The sequence below is a fragment of the Pavona decussata genome, unplaced genomic scaffold (assembly GCF_977016875.1).
Source record: "Pavona decussata unplaced genomic scaffold, jaPavDecu1.1 SCAFFOLD_324, whole genome shotgun sequence".
NCBI lineage: Eukaryota > Metazoa > Cnidaria > Anthozoa > Scleractinia > Agariciidae > Pavona > Pavona decussata.
In genome coordinates, this window is record NW_028145713.1 from 1,499,492 (window position 1) to 1,521,894 (window position 22,403).

Below are 22,403 nucleotides of genomic sequence, written 5' to 3' on the forward strand. Positions count from 1 at the left end.
GTTTGAAGAGGTCTGCTGGCCACTAATGTACATTATGGGGTATATTTCTATTAATGGATCTGAACGTCTTTTGCATGATACGAAGTACAGGTTGTGGACTGAAAAGATGCCCTTCTCTTTTGGAGGCGCAATGATGGCGACGAGATAGAGTGCAATGCCTACATCCGTCTCTCCATCCCTCCTTCTCGTCCTTCATCCCTTTTTCCCTCCCCTCCTTCTTTCCTTCTCCCCTTACTTTCTTCTTTGTGTGCTTTCATCCTTCCTTTCATTCCAATCTCCTTCTCTCTCTCCTTCCTTTCCTCATTCCTTCCTTTCTCCCTCCCTCCCTCCCTAATTCTTCCTTCCTTCCTTCCTTCCTTCCTTCCTTCCTTCCTTCCTTCCTTCCTTCCTTCCTTCCTTCCTTCCTTCCTTCCTAGAATGGCATTTCAGGTTTGCTTTGGTATTGCTTTACAACATTGTGTTATCTTCTGAAAAGCAAAGCGAACGCGCTTCTTTCCAGCCCGTCTTTTTAGTGTTAGTTTTTTTTTTCCGACGCCATAATAACACTCAACACTGGTCCCCAAACCGTGAAAGTGTTTACACGGGGAACGCGAAACGGAAGCTTACGACATTTTTCATTCTTCGCACTCACGTAAATCAGATGGATACAAATGCACACTCATCCGCCTCTCAGACACACCTATATTTGCCTAATCCCAGATTTTTAGATACACGTGACCAGACCAGATCGGGGTCTCTTTCTTTCTCGATCCAGGGATGAGGAAGAAGAGAAAGACAGTGGCAACGAGCTTGTACCTTTTCCTCCACCGCTTCCAGTGCATTTTCCCGCCATTTGTAGGAATTTGCTCTGAGTTCTGATTGGCTCATTGCCTTTGTTTTCTATTTGCATTTGATATGATTCGGTTTCCTACACTCTAAAATCTACCCAGTGGTAAGGTTTTCAAAAGAATAATAAAGCGTTTCCAAGGGTCGTGAACCTAAAACCCAAACGTTCATATGTTTTGGTATTAAGCGCGAGAGACGCGTGCAAGCGTGTTCCGTTTGACTTTGGTTCGTTAATCATCAGAAGGAAGTAAAGCAAAATCAAGGCAAACGCACAGTTGCTTTCGACAAGACGTCCTTAATTATTTCGTAATAAGGAATTTTTATCCCCCGGCTCCCTTACGGCACTAGACATATACTTCCAAAGCCTTTAATATTACTGATCGTAAGAAGGTTTTGAAAAAGTCCGTAATAGTTTTTTTGTTCATTGTTCATTGTTTATTGTTTATTCAAAAGTCGTTCATTGTTTAACTATTGTAAGTAGCAAACGTCGTTGCCATTTCGTACATGATTAGACGTTTGTCCGTGCTATAAAGCATGTTTTTTTTTATACGTTTAAAATTAGGTTAGCTAAATGTATTTGAAATATACATTGTCACGGCAAGGGTATTAAGGTGGTAATATTGTTGCAACTATGTAACCGTGTTTTAGCAACATATGTGTATTGATTCAATACATACAGGAGACTCTCAAGAAAAGAGTGACAAGTTCGAGATAGTGCCGAAAGTAAATTTCTGTAAACAAAATATAAGGGAAAGAAGTTAAAAATGGCGGGAGTGCACTGATTTGTCTCTTTCAAATTCCCGAGATTACTGAGGGAGATCAACACTCGAGCGCTGGGGCATTTTTCGTTAAGATGAATTTGCTCCCAAAATTAGGACAGGTTCTAGTAAATTAAACTTAAAAGCTAAGTATCGAAAATTGTCCGCTTCTTCCCCGGCCAATGCATGTTTCAGTTGTGAAACAGTGCATGGTTTTTTCTCGTCATTTGTTTTCACCTTGCATTTTCCAGTCTAGTATTTTGTGTTTAAATTTTTGACCTGCTCCAGTGTAAAATGATTCGCCGCAGCAATGCTATCTTCTGGGCCGGGTTGTTCGAAAGCCGATTAACGCTAATCCACGATTAGAAGTTAATCAAGGTCTTCATCACGCTCCTTAAAAATGGGTTTAAAGGCTGATTTCAAGCTAAAGGTAAAGAGAAGTCTAAGTCAATACTGGAGCACAAAAGTCATTTGGAAGAATCTTTGTTGATTAGGTATTAAACTCGAATCAAAGTTGACGTTTATCCAGGATTAGCTTAATCGAGCTTCGAACAACTGAGCCCTGGTTTTTGAGAGCGGTTTCCATTTGAGTTTTGTAAAACCAAAGCCAAAGTAATTACTCTGGCCAATCACGAGAGATTTGCACAGCACAATGAACCAATCAGAACTAGGAGCAAATACATGTCACTGGCGCCAAGCGCAGGAAAACGCGTGGGAGCAAGTGACAATTGGTTTTGATTTTGTTGCTCATTTCCAGTCATTGGTCCGTTGAGAAAGTGGTGCGAGTGTTGACCAATTACAAGGCGAAGTATAGGAAAACCAAAGAATTACTAAATTACTTTAGACAAGTCAAAACTTTAAAGAAGATGCCGGAATAAATTGCCTTCAGACGATAAGTTTCTTGCACGTTGACAACAGGTTAAAAACATGTTATCCAGAAAGAGGGGGCCGAAGAAATTGGGATGAGAGCCTTTCATATGGTCAGTACGCACTGCATGCACGTGATGTGGTCATCCGGTAGTATAACCACTAAGAGTTGATGTTCTTGGACGTAAATATGTTTTTGGCACGACTCAGGCTCATTTTAGCTCCAGCTATAATGAGTTCTGAGAATGGCCAAAAACCGTATTTACGCCCAAGAACAGCAACTCTATTACTGTTATAATAATTTGAGAGGGCATTCAGAAAAGGAATTCGATATATCTTGTACGCTGACGGCGTCGCGTAAGCGTAATAATAGAGATGTTAAGCACCACGTTTACGGCAAACGGCAAACGGCAGAAATGACCACGTGATCATGTTTATCCTTAATTTGCCACTCGATGTTTTCAGTTTCTCAGAAAAAATGAGTGTTTTTGCGTTAGAATTAAAGGCCAGAATTATCTTGTACTATTTTCATCTACGTACTCATATTTTCAAGAAAACATAAACGCGAATCTCACGTTTGCCGTTTGCCGTAAACATGGTGCTTAATCTCTCTAATTATTACCCTCTTACTAACCGAGCGCGAGGGCCGTACTGGGGAATATTGGCCCGAGGTCGTGCCAGTACGGACTGAGCGCAGCGAGGTCCGTACAAAAACCAATATTCCCCAGTACGGCTCGAGCAAGCTAGGTTAGTAAGTAGTTTATTATATGGCACTCGGAGCAAACTTGTTTATTTATAAAAACGCACTGTTCCCGTCACTTGAATTCCAAGGGTTTCCTTCGTGACGTGTTTTTGATGACGCGAGCAACCCAGAAAGAACAAGCTACGGTACCACGAGGATAACATGAAAACAAATTTAACTGAACGTTTACACGTAATCATGTTGGTTATAGAAAATACTTCAACAACGATTTGTAGCGGAATTTGACGAAAATCTAAACAGCTGCGGTTTGTTTTTGAAACTCACAAGAGGGTTTCGTCGATCACAGCAAATTTACTAGCGCATCACAAAGTACGGATCAAGAAAAGGTTTAGCGAAACCGGATTGGAGTTGCAAAAAGAACATCTTCTTCGTTTTCGTCAATCGCCTGAGCGGCTTGCGGCTTGCGGCTTGTTTCTTCTGTCGTGCTCGTGAACTAGTGACTTGTGCTTCGCAGAACTCTTCTCGATTTTTCAAACTCATCATTCTTGAGTATGTTGAATGGATATTTCCTCTCAGATACGTATCGCTGTATATATTGCGCTGAAAACTGGAAAATGTTGCTGGCTCGCATTCACCAATTTTCCTGCGTACGTTCATAAAAAAAAATTTTAAAAGGTGGTCAAGCTCGGAAGCAGGTAGGCTTTCAATTGTTTAACTATTCAAGCCATTAGCTTCAATAAAACGGAGAAGAGTGTTCATATATCAGTAGACGTCTTCCTTTTGTGTTTTCACTTTACTGCTTGTTTATGAAATCGTCAATGGCTTTCTGTCTTTCGCTGATGCCTGCTTCAGCGGTTTCTAGATCTTCGGGATAGTAAAATGCTTTGTAAATGATATTCTTCTTCTTCCATGTTGGAATCAGTTTTTTTTGGGTAGTAGTCCAGTCATCTTGTGGTTTGAAGTCAAACTAATTGCAACAGAATTTCTGTCACTGCCAAATGATAGATGGTGGTCAACTTACTAACATACTAAAAGTTCCCCAAAATACGTGTGGTGGAACATGCTTAGATAAAGCATTATAATATTTCAAGCATGTACCACAGGGTACCCACGTCGCGGAAAGAGATTTTTTTATTAATAAGTTAACTTTAATTACAAGAAAGGCTAAAATATTGTTACTAGCTAATGCAAATGCGTTTTTTCTATTACTTGCATAGCACGTTTGGTGAATTTGATAAAGACTGTGCAACATTTTAAGCATTTAGTGATGTTTGACATAACAGGCACAGGGTGTGGTCCATAATTCAACAGGTCAAAAAAGAAACAATCCCATAATATATATCATTTTCTTGGCTTATCTGGTAACTTCCATATAATAATCTACTTAAACTGACCCAACTGGATTGTTTGGGGGATTCCAATGGGAATAGGAATGTGGGGGGGGGGGGGGGGGGCTAATATACCCGTTTGTTGCATATTCAGGAGGGATATCGATGTGATTTTCATTCATCGTTAATGCTGAGGTCTGGTGAGGCGGAATTCGGGCAACTCTGTCCTCTACAATTACCACGTGTTGCCAAGCAATCCAGTCCATGTTTTCTACACCTAATAATCTCTAACAAAGACCCGTGAGCTGCTGGTAGGTCAGTTCTTACGGGTAGGAGACTTCCATCTACTAGTTTCCAACTCCAGTCTTGTGGCCGGAGTGCATCACCTCTCCACTGCTGTACCTGGTGGTAAACCCTGAGGCTGTGGTAGACCGCGGCTGCAGAAGTCGGAGGGAGACATTCGGGATGTACAAGTCCCTGTTGTGATCTTCTGTCAGAATCTCGAATATCGTAACGAATCCTGAATTTCGTCAGACCGGCCGTTGTATAGACAAACAAACGCTTTCTCTCCAACTGCAATAATATCATTCTTTGTGGCATCTTCATTATTAAAAGCCTCATCTTGCTCCTAAAATTCTGCAACCTTCATAATATTCTTAAGAGCCAAACCAATCCCATGCCAATCCCATGTATTCCTGAAGTTGTATCACACATCCTAGAACTGCGTGAACAAAAATAATGTTTGCGCAAGTTTCTGGTCCTAGTCTCTGTCGTCTGTGTCTAAATCTTTTGTTTCATTGACCTTTGCTTTGGCTGAGGGATGAAAAACAGATCACGAGTGCTTTAATCACCATGATGACAAAGCAAAACTAGAAGGTCTATGTCATCTCCTACAAGGACTGTTGTGATTGACTTTGCGGACTGATTGGCCATTTGGACTATCATCAGATCTGCGTCTCCTGGAGCGTGGATAATATTGCATCCCGAAAGTTGCAGTTTCTCCCTAAGTAGTTTTATGAGCCGTTGCTTGTTGGCGGTATTACTTAGAAACACGTCCTTCTTCAGGTTCAAAACCATGTCGCTATCAAAGTTCACTGATGGACCAGAGACACCGGATCTTCTTGGATGCTCGCAGTCTTTTGTGGAAGGCCCCTCTTCATATCCATCAAATACTACCGTAGCCTGGCTGTACCTTTGGGTCACATGTTGTACATAGAGCGAGAGAATTTCCGTGTAGGTAAGGCCATGTGGCCAGGGAATGCGATGGAGGAGTGCGCCGTCATCAAGAACAAAGTGAAACTTTCCTGTAGACTTGTTTGTTTGCTCATTCTTCGTTCGAGTCCAGATAGGAGCGAGGAATCAAATAATGCTGGTGGATAACCGCACATCTCAACCTTGAAGAACGATTGGGGATTGTCATACTGTCCTCCAGTTGCTACAAAACTCAATCTCTGAAACAGCAACTGTGGATCCACCTGGATGTTGCCTTCACTTAACCTCACGGCCGTCTTGCACGTAAGGGTAACTACTTGGTCTTTCTTACGAAATGAGTAGTCATGCGCATTTTTGCCAACCATAGAACTTAACACCTTGTCTCCTACTTCCTTGCACTTATCAACATTAACTTCCTCGTCAGCAAGGACACCTGTTGCAATGCAGCGCAGCGCATGATCCTGGGAAAATATATCTCTCTGGGAAAGGTAATCAACTAGATCAAGGGTGTCATTATAATCGCGCAGCTATCTTGCTTCTGTGGCGTCCCTATGCTGTTCACTACTTTGATACCTGTAATTAGAAAAGTGAGAATATCAGTCTGATTTGTACTGATTGTGGTAACATAAATACAAATATAATACTATAAACAAGGTGAATACCTAACACCAGTAAGGGTCTGCATAGCGTCGTTGCCTTCTGCACAAGCAGGCATTGACATTAACCAAACAAGCGCCTGCGTCTCTGACAATCCTTTACCTCGAGTTAAACCACCGCTCGTCTTAACGCTGCGCGTTAGAACTTATTCAATCATCAAATCGGTGGAAAGCCCCGCCCAAAATCAATCCTTCTACGTGCGCAATGAAGTCCATCCTAAAAGTTCTTGTAAATGTTTGGGTGAGTGTTTTGAAGCTCATTCATTATTTGTAGGTAGATATAGGCCGATTTAGCATAAAGTCGGTGACCAGCAGCGGCAAAATAAGGAAGCATGTCATAAACCGATTGGAGGTGCAGACTCCAATTTCCGTGCATTCGGCTTTCATGAATCTGCGCCGTATTTCTACCATTTCCTCATATGGAGTCCACACAACAGCAGTCCATTGATTCTTCATTGAACTTTGTACGTGCTTAAGCTTTTCTGAAATTCTTTGGACCATTTCTGTAGAACAAACTTCCTCTACTGTGAATCTGCCTTTTTCAACTCGTCTTAGCATGGTTCTCGCCACCTTAATATCTTCTTCAACACTTTCGTTTCTGGATTCCGCTTGGACGTCATCAAGTTGTATCTGTAAAGGAATGTCGTTTTGCGGGATACTGCTGCCGATTTGACTAGTTGGCTCCCGAGCTTTACAGCAGTCTCAGTGGGGTCAGTACAAGACGCCAGGGCGGTACGTGCAGTCTCTGTGGGATCGGCATGCGAGGCGAGCGATAGTTGTTCTTTCGTTCTGATCAATATTACGGCTTCCTGTTTTTGTTTTTGTTTTTGGAATTGATGAAATCAAGACGGCATTTCTTATGTACGCATTGGCCAGTTTTCACCTGGATTGTGCACTGGTTAAGTGTCTGGCTTATACTATTAATTGATGTTTCTGCAACCCTTTTCCGTCAAAGTGACCGTGGGATCTCCATTGTCCATGGACTCGCTGCAAAAGCAGCAATCCATGATGCATTGTAGTTGCGTACGTCTTTGTAGAATAAATTCCCTTGGAAGAAATCATATTATATTTCAATAACTAATTCTGTTTGTGAATTATTAAGCGCTAGTGTATTTACCTGCGGTACGATTTGAAGAAAAAGGCTGAAAGTAGTGAAAGAAATCGAATTGCCAAACTGTTGGAACTTGTTGTTTCTTGTTTTAGGCATGTTGAAGGAGGTGAAACGTCCACAATGACATGTCCTTCGCTTTAATTTATTTGTCGCAGCCTTTTATCCCGGCATTAGGAAGACTTTTTTTTTTATTGCAGTTAAGAACGACTATTAAATTTGTAGTTCTTTCTTAGACGATAAATTTTTTTTGAACAAGACTTTGTTGGTCGAGCAAGTCTTCTTACATCGCCGAATCGGGCGCCTTTGAGTAAAAAAAAAGGCTTTAAAACTTTAACCGTAATTTTGACCTCTATCTCATAGACATTTAATCGCATGATTCCTCGTAAAATTAATGATTGCTATCACTTGAGTTTTCAGAAGTTACAGAAATCACCCTCGTCACTTCTGAAAACACGCGTGATATTAATCGTTATAGATTTTACTCGGCCACATGCGATGACATATACAAATAACCTAAATATGCATGATAAAAATACAATGTAAAACATAAATCAGACTTGCCGTTTCTCACAGCACGACGCTGCTGTAAATAGAACAAGTAGATATTGCAGAGAAACCATAAACGTCCAGTAATAAAAATAAAAATCCGTGAGTACAGAACATACAGACAATGCAGCGAAACGAACTGAATACTGCCAAGTGTCCATGTTACACCGTTGGAGTCTAAAACCACTCAAATCAAATTTTATTTTTATCTGTTAATAACATTTTTGTACATTATAAACATTTATTGTAGTTCAAGATGGCTTAGAACCGCTCAAAACAACTTTATTTTGTGTGTTTCGATTTATTATAAGTTACCGCGACGTGGGTACCCGGTGGTACATACTCCAAATATTACAATGCTTAATCTAAGCGTGTTCCACCACACGAATTTTGGGGAACTTTTAGTATGTTGGTAAGTTGACCACTATCAATCATTTGGCAGTGACAGAAATTCTGTTGCAATTAGTTTGACTTCGACCATAAAAATTTCATTAGATGACTGGACTATAGTTCCTTTGTGAAGAATCAAAGTATTTTCTGGTTTTCTTTTCGCAGTTTTAGCTGCAAATTTTCAAATTTGCCGCCTGTCGTAAACAAAAATACACGGCTCATGACCGTTTCCATGGAAACGGTCCGTATGGTAAAATCCTGACCAAGAAAGAACCAATCAGAACGTGCGGATTTACCTCAAGACTACCTTGCCATATAATAAATTGTTCTACAAAGGCTTTCACTGTCGCATATAAGCTTAAAACTTTGGCAGAACACCGCAAATTTTGTCAAAAGAATGTTTGCTTCGAAGTTTTCAAAAGGAAAATAACAGCCATCTGTAAACAGCGAAAAAATATTCACAGTGTTAAAATTAATTGTGCAGTTGCTAAACTGAGCGGGTTTCGCTCGACGAAGACAAATTTACATTCACCTCGCCGCCGGTCATACAGTTACCACAGGCATTATTTCCTCCATCGCCTACGAGTTTCAGTAAGTCTTCTTCATCAAGCTGAGACGACTGTCACAGAGAATTTACTCCTTCTTCATTAGCTTTTTCAGCCATTTTGTAGCTCAAAACAATTTCTTTGCAGATAGCAGCGCTTCCAGTCAAACAAGCAAGAAAACGGCGCAAACAGTTGAACGGTTTCTAGTTCTGATTGGCTGGCTACGCTATTTTCTCCTCCCTTATTGGCTGAGAGTAGCGGGCTAAAATTTATTTTAGGGCGCAAAATAGGCTGCAATGGCCGACGAAATTATTATGATAATTCATATCTTCAACCATCAATTATAATAATTTCGTCGGGCATTGCGGCGCATTTTGCGGGCTATAATATATATTTAGCCCGCTGCTCTGAGCCAATAAGAAAGAAGAAAATAGCCTAGTCAGCCAATCAAAATTAGAAATTTCGACATTCCCGAACCGACGACTGAGATCGGGGTACGAGATTAATTTCACACAGCAATTGAAGAAAGGACACGTAGCAACTAAAACAAGTGCCTCCAGAAGTTTTATTTGTCCGTTGTCCCGGTTCACACGTGTGAAACCAAAGTTAATATAGGAGAATGGTTATGAAGCCAAACAAGTTTCTTTGTTACATGTTTTTGTTAACATTTTTGGCCTTGACCGTGCACAAACCACAATAGATTTTGAAACGTGTTGGAGCAACTGGCCAATAGAAACGTTCCTGTTCAAATATTCATCTGTAGTGTGAACGTTAAAACAAAGGATTGTGCACAGTCGCGGCCCTTCCAACCTAAATTGCAGCACCATTGTTATCAGCTTTGAACATGGCAAGGTTTCATAACCAGTCTCTCAATCAACTATGGTGAAACGCAAACGCAAGCGCAAATGCAACCGCAAGGAAATGAAACGTTTTCCATCTCTTGCGTTGGCGCTTGCGCTTGTGTTTGCATTTGCGTTGTGAAAGTTCACACGTGTGTTTGCTTGCGCTTAAATTCGCGTTTGCGTTTGCGTTACTCGTGTGAACCAGCCTTAGGGGCTACCTATTTCCTTCATACCTCTTTGCCACTGTTGCATGTCTGTTTTCTGGGAAAGCAACCACTGTAACAGTCTAGTGATCACGCGTCATCTGTTATGATGTAGAGCAAGAAAAAAGGTTTCTTTAATAGCAAATTCCATAGTCCAATCATTTGAAACAGTCGTGGTAACAAATTATACCAATGGGATTTGACAGCTATGTTAGTAAGTAACAAACTATAGCTAAGTCGTATTAATATCCGGTAATGCTGTTTATTATAGAACAATGCACAGCCTGCAGCACAATGCTGCATTAATAAGCGCTTATAACAATGCTCTTCAGATTTGTTGTGTCTTGATTGATTTACTACGAAATAATTTAGAAACCAGGATGCCATATTTTCGTTCAAAAAACTCCCAAACTGGAATCACAGTACCTTTAATTCGTTTACTACCTTAAGTTTATAAAATTTGAAGTTGTAATTAATTAACACTCTTAAAGTCATGAATCAAAAACAGAGTTTTTTCCAATTTGAAAGTTAATAAAAACATGTTTATAAACGACGACATAAAAAGGATAAAGGAACCGTCACAGCAGTCGAACTCTAATCACGTGACGATGTTTTCCCATCAAACCAGGAAGCTTGTTTTAGTTCTGACTGATCAGAGGAAGAAGGTGAGTAGCGAACGTTTCTTGAATCAATTCTATGCTTCTTTATTTTAAATATAACATCGAGCATTAAGTGAAAGACCTATTAACATATCTCGATTCACTTCCATGTGAAATAGTTCAACTTCGACGGACGAGCTGGCCCAAGGCTTGGCATTGATATAATGTCCGTCGATAAGGTTTGCATTTGATTCGGCGACCTACGTACACACCGAGTTGGCTCGTCAAACAAAATCGTTTTCGCTTGAAATATAAGTTCGCCTTCACATGACTATGACACTGCACGTTTTCTACTTGCTCCAAGGAAAGCCGTTTTTAAAAAGCCCCACGATACAGGATGCGATGCTATAGGACCTGTATCTGTAATGTTTCTGCGATGCGCTTGAGTTGAGTATATAAATGCGGCTATGATGGCCTACAGAAGTTGTACATGTGTTCAAGATCATGAATTTAGCCATTATGTGACTAAATCTTGAAGAAATTGCTACAGAGTCTCTTTCCCCAAAATAACCTTTAGCGAACGTATCAAAATCAGCTACAAATATCTACTTTAGGGAGAATATGGTTAGTCTGCTCAACCGCTCGTAACTAATTTCGCTGATACACAAAGCATGGTGAACTGTCTGTTTTCTTTTTCTTTCTGTTTATGGATGAAATTATCACAAATTGAAACCTACAGTCTGTTTGCAACAAGCAAAATACTATATCAAAAATCCACTGACGGGAAAATGGTAGTTTGCTCCGGCTATATTTTACCTAATTTGTATAATACAAAATGCCAGCTTGGTTTCGTTTTCTCGTGTTGTGGTTGATTGGGCTAATTTGCTAGTGCTGAAACTGCGCGGTACAGACTGGAATTCATGTAAAAAGCTTCCTTCCATCTGCGTGTATCAACGTCGCACATCGATCTATAGTCGTAAACAATCAGTTTGTGTTGGCTTGATCGGAAACAATTCCCTTAACCCTATCTTGAGTGCCCACGGCGACTTTGAACCAGAATAACTTTTATTTTTTAACATTTAGGCAAACGTCCCTGAGACGTAATTAAGGCCTTTATCACAAATTTATGCGGAAAAAATCTGATATGGACGCCGGTTAGTGTTCATTTACTCTGTTGTTACCATGGCAACTAATTTATGACAGGCAGTTTTTTTCAGAAAATAGAAGATACCTTTTCAAAATGAGAATAAGTAACTTTTATCTTCTTCTTCTTCTTTTTTTTTTTTTTTGCTTCCTTTTCTTTCGATTCAAATGTAAAAATCCAGAAATCCAAGATGGCCGCCTTTTTGGCAATAATGACCTAATTACCACGTCATTGACGTCATTTGACGTCATTACTTCACGATGCGGGTCTTAAACGAGACATCTATGGACGAACTATCTATTTCACTGTTATAGCTTTTATACTTACGAAGTTATGATCGGGGGGATGGGGGCACAATCAGCCCACCCCCGGCCCCCGAAGACAAAAAATAGCTCAGAAAAAGATAGGGTTAAGTAATCAAAGGCTCCTGTGAGCCAACTCGTGAATGAGATGACACATAGTAATTGCAATTTAGACGGCTACGGGAACTTCCTCAAAAGCTAAAAGAAATTATATCTTTGCCCGATTATGTAACGAAAAATGACCATTCTTGTACTATTAAAATGATTGTCAAATTATTCTGTACAGATTGAATAAGCCGATTATTCTGATGCGCCGATTAAAAAATATCACGTGTTTTTTTTATTCAAAGTTTATAGGAGCACGCCATGTGCAGCTACGTCATGCAAATTCGTGTGATAGTCCGCGGCTACTGGATTTCGCGATCGGGCTAGTGGATTCTAACCATCACTTGCCCGATGGGCAAGTGAAGTTTTTTTGGGAATTAAAATTACAAAATTACTGTAGGGCAAGCCGATCTCACAAAGGGAAATATGTTCAACAAAGTATCGCATTACGATTCATGCCCGACATAAATGCGTGAAATTTTTCCTTTGGAGTTCAGTCCACGCAATCCTCAAGTAGAAATAATGAACTATGACAAGCTCTTGCTAAATAAGAATTATTTATCGACCGCGTCCTTTTGCTTTCCCATAAATTACCAGTTGTAAATTTCGAAAATGAAACATTTTTTCCCTTTGAAACCTCTATGAAAGCTGACAAGATCTTAAAAGTGTTCATTTCACCAGAAATTTGCATAATTTTGTTTACGACGTCAATGATGCGTGACATGGTACGTTCCGCTTTCGCGTGAAAACTGACAAATTAAATTTTTGTTAATTAAATTATTTTTAAATTAAATTATTTTTAATTCTTGAAAGAAACCGCACTTCGTAGAAAAAAACGAACAAATCCTATAACTTTGCTCAGATTCAACGAAAAATCCCCATTCTTACACTAAAATGATTGTCAAATTATTCTCTACAGAATGAATGAGAGAATTCTGACGCGTCGTGAAACAAATTTTCACGTTTTTTTTTTTTTCACTAATTGAGTTTACGACCCCGGACTTTCTGAAAAACTGAAAAAACTTGAAACTTTGCTCAGATTGAACGAAAAATCGCCATTCTTGCACTAAATGATCGTCAAATTATTCTCTACATATTGAATAGAATTTCCTGATGCGCCATGAACAACAAATGTTCGCGTGTTTTTTTCCACTAATTGAATTTAAAACTCATTCACTGCGCACGCCCGAAAGTTAACGACAAAACCGACTGATCGACTGATCGACTGATCGACCAAGCTATCGCTATAACTCGTTCATTGCGCATGCGCGCATTCACGAGTTAAAAAGCATCTTTTACGATGGTTTCTTGCTAGTCACCGATGATGGCAAACAGTTGACTTTAATCCTGAGAGATCAGTTTAAAAATGTTCTTACTTTAGGTCTTGAGGAACGTTTAATATTCAAGAGGAAGCATATCGTGCAAGAAATTGCAATTATAAATCTGAGGGCTCGAATGCTGTACATCGCATAAACCCTGGCCGGGCCTATTTAGTTTAAGCGCAAGATAACGCAGCAACATTTCGTGTTCCTTTGGATAACATGCCATAGCGTGAAAACAATTGGTGGATTTATTTTAACGAAATTCAAGCCGACGATAAACATCAATGAAAGACAGGATTAATGCACTCTTTTTATCTATATCTAACTAATAAGAACGTCTAATTTGGGGGCTGAGGCTTAACTTTCTAAGTTTTTGTCTATATGAGCCTGTAAATGTTCTTTTAAAGGTTGTTTTTATACTTTTAATACCCCTGAATGAAAACAAAATAAATACTGTCTAATTCGAATCAGACACAAAATGAGATCACGGTTCAACTATGTACCAGACATGCGTTCCTTTATCATTTGGGGTAATTGGACTGTATAGACTAAAGTTTTACATGTACTATTTTTATCCGCATTTATACTGTTTATTTTAAAACATTCGGGTTAAAAAAAAAGCTCCTTCTCAGCCTGGGTGATGTTCTTAGTATGCATATGGTCTTAAATTTTAGTTAATCATAGATTTTTTTTAAAAAAAGAAAAAAAAATCGGTATATTTTGTACACACATTTGGAAGTAAGAGCCCAAATAAAAATAATACGATTGACCGAATTGCGTCATCACAGTGATGTAAATTTTCCTTTCACCAATGCTTTATATCCAAATAACCTTCCTTTTCTGCGACTCCAGGGATCAGCGAGCTTAATTAAGCGGCCTGATATTTCGCTTTTAAAATTACCCTAGCGGTATTATAAAGCTTTTGCTATTTGCATTCCGCATCGGCAGTTCGAAAGAGGTCTTTAAGACTTTATTAATGAATATTGAGAAATCATTAAAAAAGAATTTGGGAAAAATCCCACTGTTTTGCAGTCTAGATTTTATCGGTTATGCAGAGAACAGCGGAGATCCGTTCAGCCAAAGTCGAGAGGTGTGAATAAGTAGTGATGATTAAGAACTTGGAAAAACAAAACGCTTCGCCTTTATATAATACAGCCATGAAATGCGAAAAACCAGTCAGTCTTAATTTCTTCCTATTAAAAGCGATCTTTAATCTCCATTTACCATTTCTAAGTGAAAAAAAAAATCAGAAAATGTACATATACATCTACATCTAAATTTGTTAAGTTGACAAAATCTTGTAAGACATCACATCAACTGTAATTGTAATTCAACTCAACCCCTCACCAATTGTTTTACTTTCTCGATTCAGTTCTTAGAAACTGTCAATTGTTTGAAAATGTCATTTTTTTTTTTTGCAGGTTTTGCAAATGCCTTTCAAATGAGTTGCTTTCTCATTTACTGGTCATAGTGTCAATCGGCAAACATCATTTTTCTACTCAGAAAACTATGGCGTCAGGTGTTGAAAAGAAAATAACAAAGCACTTGGAATGTGCCATATGTTTGGAGACATTCAAGGAGCCAAAGGTGTTAACATGTCAGCACTCCTACTGTAAAACGTGCCTGGAGAGACTTGCGACTGTAGATGGCCGATGGAACTATGAGATCACATGCCCGGAGTGTAGGCAAAAAACCCAGGTAATAAACGTAGATACTACTTATGGTCTATGCGTTGTTGAGGCACTTGGTTATATGAGGCATAAACCCCTCTATATTCAAAGCGACGCCCCGTAAACCAGCTTGCTTTCCTGGTGCCAGATGCTAGTTTGACTTATTATCAGTATCTAACGACTATTTTCCTCTTGATATGACTTTCCTTTGTTAATGGGAATTCTTGCAGTATTAAAAGAGACGTGACGAAAATAGTTTACTCTTATCTTTTGACTTAATATTAAAGTGAAAAATGAAACAGATCACTTGTTTTAACAGGTTCCTAGGGGTGACGTCAGCGGTTTGCAGTCCAACTTCCTCATTAATAAACTTCTCTCAGAACTCGATGGCCAACTCGCTGTATCCCCGGTTTGCTCAAAGCATAACGGAAAGAAATTCAAGCTCTTTTGTCAAACCTGTGATCAGCTGATTTGCAGAGACTGTACCCTGATAGACCACCGCGACCACGATTACAAGTTTGTGAATGATGTTTATCCTGCTGAGAAAGATAAGATTGTAGCAGTCATAGACAAATCAAGGGAAAAAATTAATGTTCTAGAAACATCACTTATGACAATTGAATCTCAAGAAGACTGGGCGAGACACAACTTCGAAGAGGTTTCTTCGAAAGTTGATGCCCTAATAAATGATCATATTGAGGCTCTTGAGAGGAAGAGACAAAGTTTAAAAGAACAGTTGGAAAAATTCACTCGAGTTCAAAAGCACCTTCTCGAAACCCAAAAGAAGTCATTTGCCGCTTCTCTCAATCGCATGAAAAGAAGCGTTGAGCTTGCGGAACAAACTCTGAAAAAAGGAGATGAGTTAAGGGTATTAGCAACAAAGCACGAGATCATTAAACAACTCACCGATACCAACTCCGCCACTGAAAAGATACAAGCTCGGGGCATCATTTCATGTAATCTTGAGATTGATTCACCCCTGTACGACGCAGACATCCAAAAAATTGCAAAGATAACTCAATGCGATGAGGAATACACTCTGGTAATGTTTAGAGGTGGTTTGGTGGGACAAATCCATTGCGCTTCCAAAGATGAGGCCTTAAGCTCCCCTGCAAATCAAGCCTGTCGGTTTGAAATCCAAAGCAAAAACGACAACAAACCACATTGGGAGGAGGCTGTAGATGACGTGCAGGTGAACATTAAGCAGACTGGCTCAAACGATGTTGACTCACCTGTAATCGTGCGAAACAGGTCTGGCTTGTTCACTTTCAGTTACCGTCCCGCTGATGTCGGAAAGTATGAGATTGAGGTTCTGGTAAACGGACGATACCTTGAAGGAAGTCCGTTCACGTGGCAGGTGTCGAGCCCTATCGACCTCTTGAACCCTTCTCACCGAATCGCCGCTGCACTTGAGTTGCATTTAAGGGTTCGACGCTCCCTTATGGCATCATTTAAGTAGTGGTCAAACCATCATAAAATCTTATAAAACACTTCAAAGAAACGGAACGACAAATCTGGCCCACCCCTGGGATACTGGTGGGTTTGTGTATCTATCAAATGGCTTTACAACTGCCACGTTTTTAACTCGTAAATGCGCACATGTGCAATGAACAAGTTATCGCGATGTGGGGGTTTTGTCCCTTGGTCGGTGGGTTGTTAACTTTCAGGCATGCGCAGTGTATGAGTGAGTGAATTTCACTCGGACGCTGGTCCAATTTCCCGTCTTTGGAAGGAAAACGCACGTTTTTGAAACGGTAAATCGAAAGAAGACCTTCTAAGGACTGCTTGACAATTTCAACCGCGGCGAAGAGATTGTTCTTCGATTTTTGGTTTTATCAACCAGATGAGCGAGTAGATCTCAAATCAGCCTTTAATCCGCGGACTTTTCTGGTAATACTCGAGTTCTGCTGGGAATATAACACACAAATAATTACAGGTTTGATTGTGAATTTTTACTGAAATACTATTCTGATAGACCAATTTTCGTATTCCGAACAGTTCTTGCAAAACGTACGTTTGAAATATGGCTCCGATAAATTCGCTTCAAAATTGACTTCAAATCGCTTGCAAGTCGCCTCGCGGCAAGAATTATACGCTTTTGCTTCTATAGGCCTGTGAAAAGACCTATCTCAATAATTTTTATTTAGGAAAGCCCTTTGTCTGTTTTTCTATTTTTGTTGATAAAACGTGACAACTCGGCGTAATCTTTTGTAAGCAAACACGTCCTCGCAACTAGCGGATGAAATTCGCCCAGACAGTAGCCGCAATAAATTTTATTCAGGATCCAGTGTGAGCGATAAGATCATTTAACAGAACAAATGTAAACACTGAAAATTTGCGACAATCATCGCAACGATAGAGGGGGATAAAACCACAATAGCAACTTTCCTTTATGCGATGTTATAAGATGCTGATCGATAGAAGCCGCAATAAATTTCATTCGTGGTCCAGTGTGAGCGATAAGATCGATTCAACAGAACAAAAATTTTAAACAATAAAAATTTGCTCGTGCATAGCGACTGTCATCGCAACACTTGATTTATTGCTATTTTTACGTTCACTTGCCTAAATAGCAACTTTAGCAAGGTTGAAAGCTTCCTCCGATGTTATAAAACGCGACAGAAGCCGTCGTTTGAACGTAGAAAGGAATATATTACCATTGTGAAAACAGCAAGATTTAGGTCACGTGTTTGGCGACCAAAATCGTTCACATGTATCAAGTTTCATTCGGCAACAACACGAAACGAGGAAAAAAATTACGGAGGATCTTGGAAGAAAAACTGGACGCTTTTTTTGACGATTGGCAACCACGCAAAACCACCAAAAGAACGCACACGTCCACCTTTGCGTTGCCGGCTTCGCGTATATCGGGAGGAATCAGAGTGCGTGTGTAATTTAATTGTTTAATTGTTTATACATAACGCATTCCGCAATGTGGAATGATGTACACGAATCCTCGTAGCGTAGTTTGATGCGAGTACCGCTTTACGGTTACTACTATTCAAATCTGCATTCACGAGTTGGCTCACAGGAGCCTTTGATTAACTTCTACAACTTCAAACCGCTTGTTTGTCACGATTTTCTTGCCTAGACACAAGTGATATTCCAAAGAAGCCCTTACTGGGAACTGGCAGATGTAACTGAGGAATGGGTAAATAAACCGGTTGTAGTTTCGTCCAGGAAATTCCACTCGTATCAGTCATCGCATTTCGGTGATCAGGAAAACACATATGATGTCATTCAGTGTTTCAATATACAGAACGAATCAAAATTCGCCAGCTTTGCAGCATGTATTATTCAGCCGAAAGTACCACTTAAGCCCTGGTGATCTATGGGCTGATTGAATTTCTGCCATCTTGATTTCAAGCGGAAAACCGGACACAAACGCGGAATCATTCGGAGCAAAACCCGGTCCAATACCTAGAAAATAATGGACCGACAATAGAGCGATCTGATAGGTTGATTTCAGTTATTGGCCCTCTGACTGACTGCTCTAGTCGTGTAAAAAAAAGGTGTTGAATGTAGGTATTGAATAGGTGAGAAACGTGTGAAAATAATGCCTGTATGCTAGACTGCGAGATGTTATTATCGCTCAGATATTTTAATATCTTTTAAGAGTATCTTTAAAAAACACTTTATAAAGTATCAAAATTTATGAAATGTATGTGCATTTACCGTGTAAGGAATTTAAATCTAAGAGTATGGTGATAATTTCCCCCTCCCCCTTCCTCGAGCAAACTGCCGGGCATTTGACTTTCCAAAGGCTTTAATGGCCAAATTCCGCACCCTGTAGCTAAGTATGTAACTTAACAACAATGGGAAAGAAGAGAACAGGCTGAAGGCACTGGCTCGACACTTGCGCATCGCCGTTGCATTCAGAAGTATTTGTAAAGTTTATAGCTCAAAATTCCAAACTTACTCACCTTTTCGATACAAATTCCTGATATAACTGCCGAAACCTTTTTCCTAAAGTTCGTATTTACTTTCACATTTACAACAACTGCATCTTTCTTACCATCTGTCGAGAGCCATGCGTCCGTGAATTAAGAAATCCCTTAGCTTGTGATCGCTGACCCAAATATTCGTCGATAGTCAAAGGCCAGCCCTTAGCTGTTGGGCATTTGTTGGGCATCGTTGCCTCGTTCGAATGCGCGCCCATGCGGAACAGAACTCGTGTCAAACGCCTTGAGGAAAAGATTGGAGGGTGGGGTGGGAGGATTGATCGCTCTTTGATTTGACTCGCAGATAATTTTGTCATTTGTTGGCCCAGAACAGTGGTTGGCTGGTTGGTTAAATCTTTCAAAAATTAGGACTATATACTGTATTACGAAGGCCGTTTTGGTACAACATACATTTAATTTGTTCAGTTTCGAAAAAAAAATCTTTTGTTAAATATATATACCGAGGTACCTTTAAGGGCATGAATGTGGCGTAGTTTTGAAGTAGTTTTTTATTGCAATTGATTGTAAAACCTTGTTGGATGAATTAATAAAGTTTGTATTGTATTGTATTATATTGCATTGTAGAAATTCATTTCGAGTTTGCTTTTCTATTGCCTTTTATCATTTTTTTAGACAGTAGTACTTTCGCTATAGTGTTCCCAATTAGTTTATGTAGCTTTATAACCCAGATACTGAAATAAATTCATTCATTCATTCATTCATTCATTCATTCATTCATTCATTCAATCATTCATTCATTCATTCATTCCTTCCTTCCTTCCTTCCTTCCTTCCTTCATTCATTCATTCATTCATTCATTCAGTCAGTCAGTCAGTCAGTCACTCAGTCAGTCACTCAGTCAGTCAGTCACTCAGTCAGTCACTCACTCACTCACTCACTCACTCACTCACTCACTCACTCACTCACTCACTCACTCACGCACTTACTAACTAACTCACTCACTCACTTGAGTCAGCCGTTCGTTCATTCGGTTACTACACTGTTGTTGTTGATTTTTTTTTCACTCGACACTGGTCTCGAGCCGTGAAAGCTTTTAAAGCTTGTACACGGTGTACACAAACCGGAGGACCTTTTTAATTTTTCGCACTGTCCTAAATTTCGTAGAGACGAAAGGCACACTAATGTACATCAAAGATGTTGAGATACACGTCACCAGACCACATCTCGGTCTTCTTCTCTCGCATTCAGGGGATAGGAAGAAGGGAGACCCTGGAAACAAGGTTGTCGCTTCCCTTACTGTTTCCCTGTGCTTTTTCCCGCCATTTAATTTGCTTCAACCCGGTGGCCGTTTTTATTGGTTCCTTCACGGTTTTTTGTTTTCCATTTTGAGTTTAATTGTTGTAATTTATCTCAACTGAATAAAGTTGAAGTACTCACACTGAAGTAGTCTCTTGTATTTTCTGTTCGTTCTCGGGCCCTATTTATTTCTCGTAGACTATCTCTAAGCATTGGTCTTGGTAACCGCCTGGGATTTGAGTAGAACACTCGGTCACCAAGACTTAACGAATGCTTGTAATGTAATTCTGAATCCAACGGCGCGTTGTTAGGGAAATTCTCCGAGAAATAAATAGGGATAACGAACAGAAAATACAAGAGACTACTTCAGTGTGAGTCGTTCAACTTTATTTGAGATACATATATAACCTTTCTTTTGTCGAAACCCATGTTTCCTAAAGCCCGTCAGGATGATGTTATGTTATGTTATCCCACTCTACAGTGAAACTTGTAAAGCTTAATTTGCAAGTGCATCAAAAGAATGTAATCCTAAAACCAAAACATTCCCACGTTTTGGGTATTAATCTCAAAAGAAGAGTGCGAGTAACTCACGGTTGGCTCTTGTTTTACGGCCTTGCTAGTTGGGGATATAACGCGAACAAATTTAACCAATTACAGTTCGTTTTGAAGCGTTGCTAATACAAAGGGTCATGTAAATGAATGATCTAACTCACTTTACTGTTTTTGTCCTGCCTGTGTCACATTGAAGGCGGTCACGAAACTGAGCTAGTCTACAATCCAACAGAAAGGGCAACCACTTCATGATAAGTTTGTTCGAAGAGGACCCACCTTGTCTGGGGTAGGGGGGTTATCGAGGACACCACCTGTCTCGTGAACATTACCAACAAAATGTTATTGGCTTTAAAATTTGAGTTGACACAGAAATATTCAGCTAGCAAGAGTCAGCATTGCTAGATAAACAAGAAAAGGGAGGTTTGAATCTCACTATCATTTTTTACTGCTGGTTAGAGGGGTGGGTATGCAATGAAAACGCCATCTTTTGAGGTTGAGGAAGGGGGTGCAGGCAGATCGGTCACCATCTATTTTGGTGGGTCCTGTTCGAATATAGTAGTTTTGACCACTTCCCTACTTACCTTCTGAATCAGTTTGTATGGAACGCGTCTTAAAGATATATAAAAACAGAACATGAGGCAAATCATCATTTCTTACCGATTACAAGACTTCAACAAGTCAGACCAAAGTGCGTCTCAAGCCAAATGGACTACAGTAAACCCCGCGAGTAAGAACCTTCCATTTTAAAATTTAGCCTAAACAGGTTCTTATATAAATGGTAATTAACAGAAATTTAGGCCATCTAGTTCTTAAGTAGGTTCTTATTTTCTGAAGAAAAAAAAAAAACACATTGTAGATAGTAGAATTTAGTGGTATTCAGCCTTCGCCCCCTATGCAGCAGCAATTTTTTCCTATCCCTTATAAAAAAAATTGAATAAAATGTAAATAAAGAATTACAAAATTCACATGAAAAAGACAATAAGAAGTAAAACCGAAATATCACATGAGTCTTCGGGACATCAACATGTACATTTACTCTTAAAATTCCTAGCCCAATTACAATTTAAACCGAACAGATTAAAATGTTGTATTGCAGTCCATAGAAAATATCTGGAAATCTGCTATGACAGCATGAACAGCAGGGTCAACAGGTTCTTGTTCAGAGAGCGTCTAACTGACAAATTTTAGGCTGACAAGTTTTTAAAAATAGGTTCTTACTGGCGGAGTGTTACTGTAACCCACAAAACTGCTAGCTGCATGCCACGGGTAACCAAATAATACAGTCAAAAGTGTTTCAGAATCGGAGGATCCTTCAGGCAAAAAACAAACTATTTTCCTTCATTTTTCGATTGAGGGGTAACTTTTTACAGCATTTCAAAAAAGGTTATTTCTAATAACTTATTTTATGATGAACCACCTTTCTTCTGTTCCCTTTAGTTTCACATGAACCCACTGAAAACAAAAAAGTATGAGAATGATGGATTTTTTTCAGTGAGAGACACAGGCATACCAGGAAAAAAGAAAT

At 39.5% G+C, this 22,403-nt stretch overlaps 1 protein-coding gene across 3 annotated transcripts; it reads left to right on the forward strand.

Annotated features, from left to right (window-relative positions):
* The first annotated feature begins 10,576 nt into the window (after positions 1–10,576).
* On the forward strand, positions 10,577–19,635 carry LOC146453731 (E3 ubiquitin-protein ligase TRIM45-like). Of its 3 annotated transcripts, XM_085096237.1 has the most exons (4): positions 10,577–10,651; positions 14,962–15,156; positions 15,448–16,183; positions 16,220–19,635. In XM_085096237.1, the coding sequence occupies exons 1-4, from the start codon at positions 10,595–10,597 to the stop codon at positions 16,585–16,587; spliced, it is 1,356 nt and encodes a 451-aa protein (XP_084952363.1). In that variant the 5' UTR covers positions 10,577–10,594; the 3' UTR covers positions 16,588–19,635. The 3 variants fall into 3 exon arrangements, with proteins under 3 accessions (XP_084952363.1, XP_084952362.1, XP_084952364.1); XM_085096236.1 differs by having other exon boundaries at positions 15,448–19,635; XM_085096238.1 differs by having other exon boundaries at positions 10,616–10,651; positions 14,880–15,156; positions 15,448–19,635.
* The last annotated feature ends 2,768 nt before the right edge of the window (positions 19,636–22,403 follow it).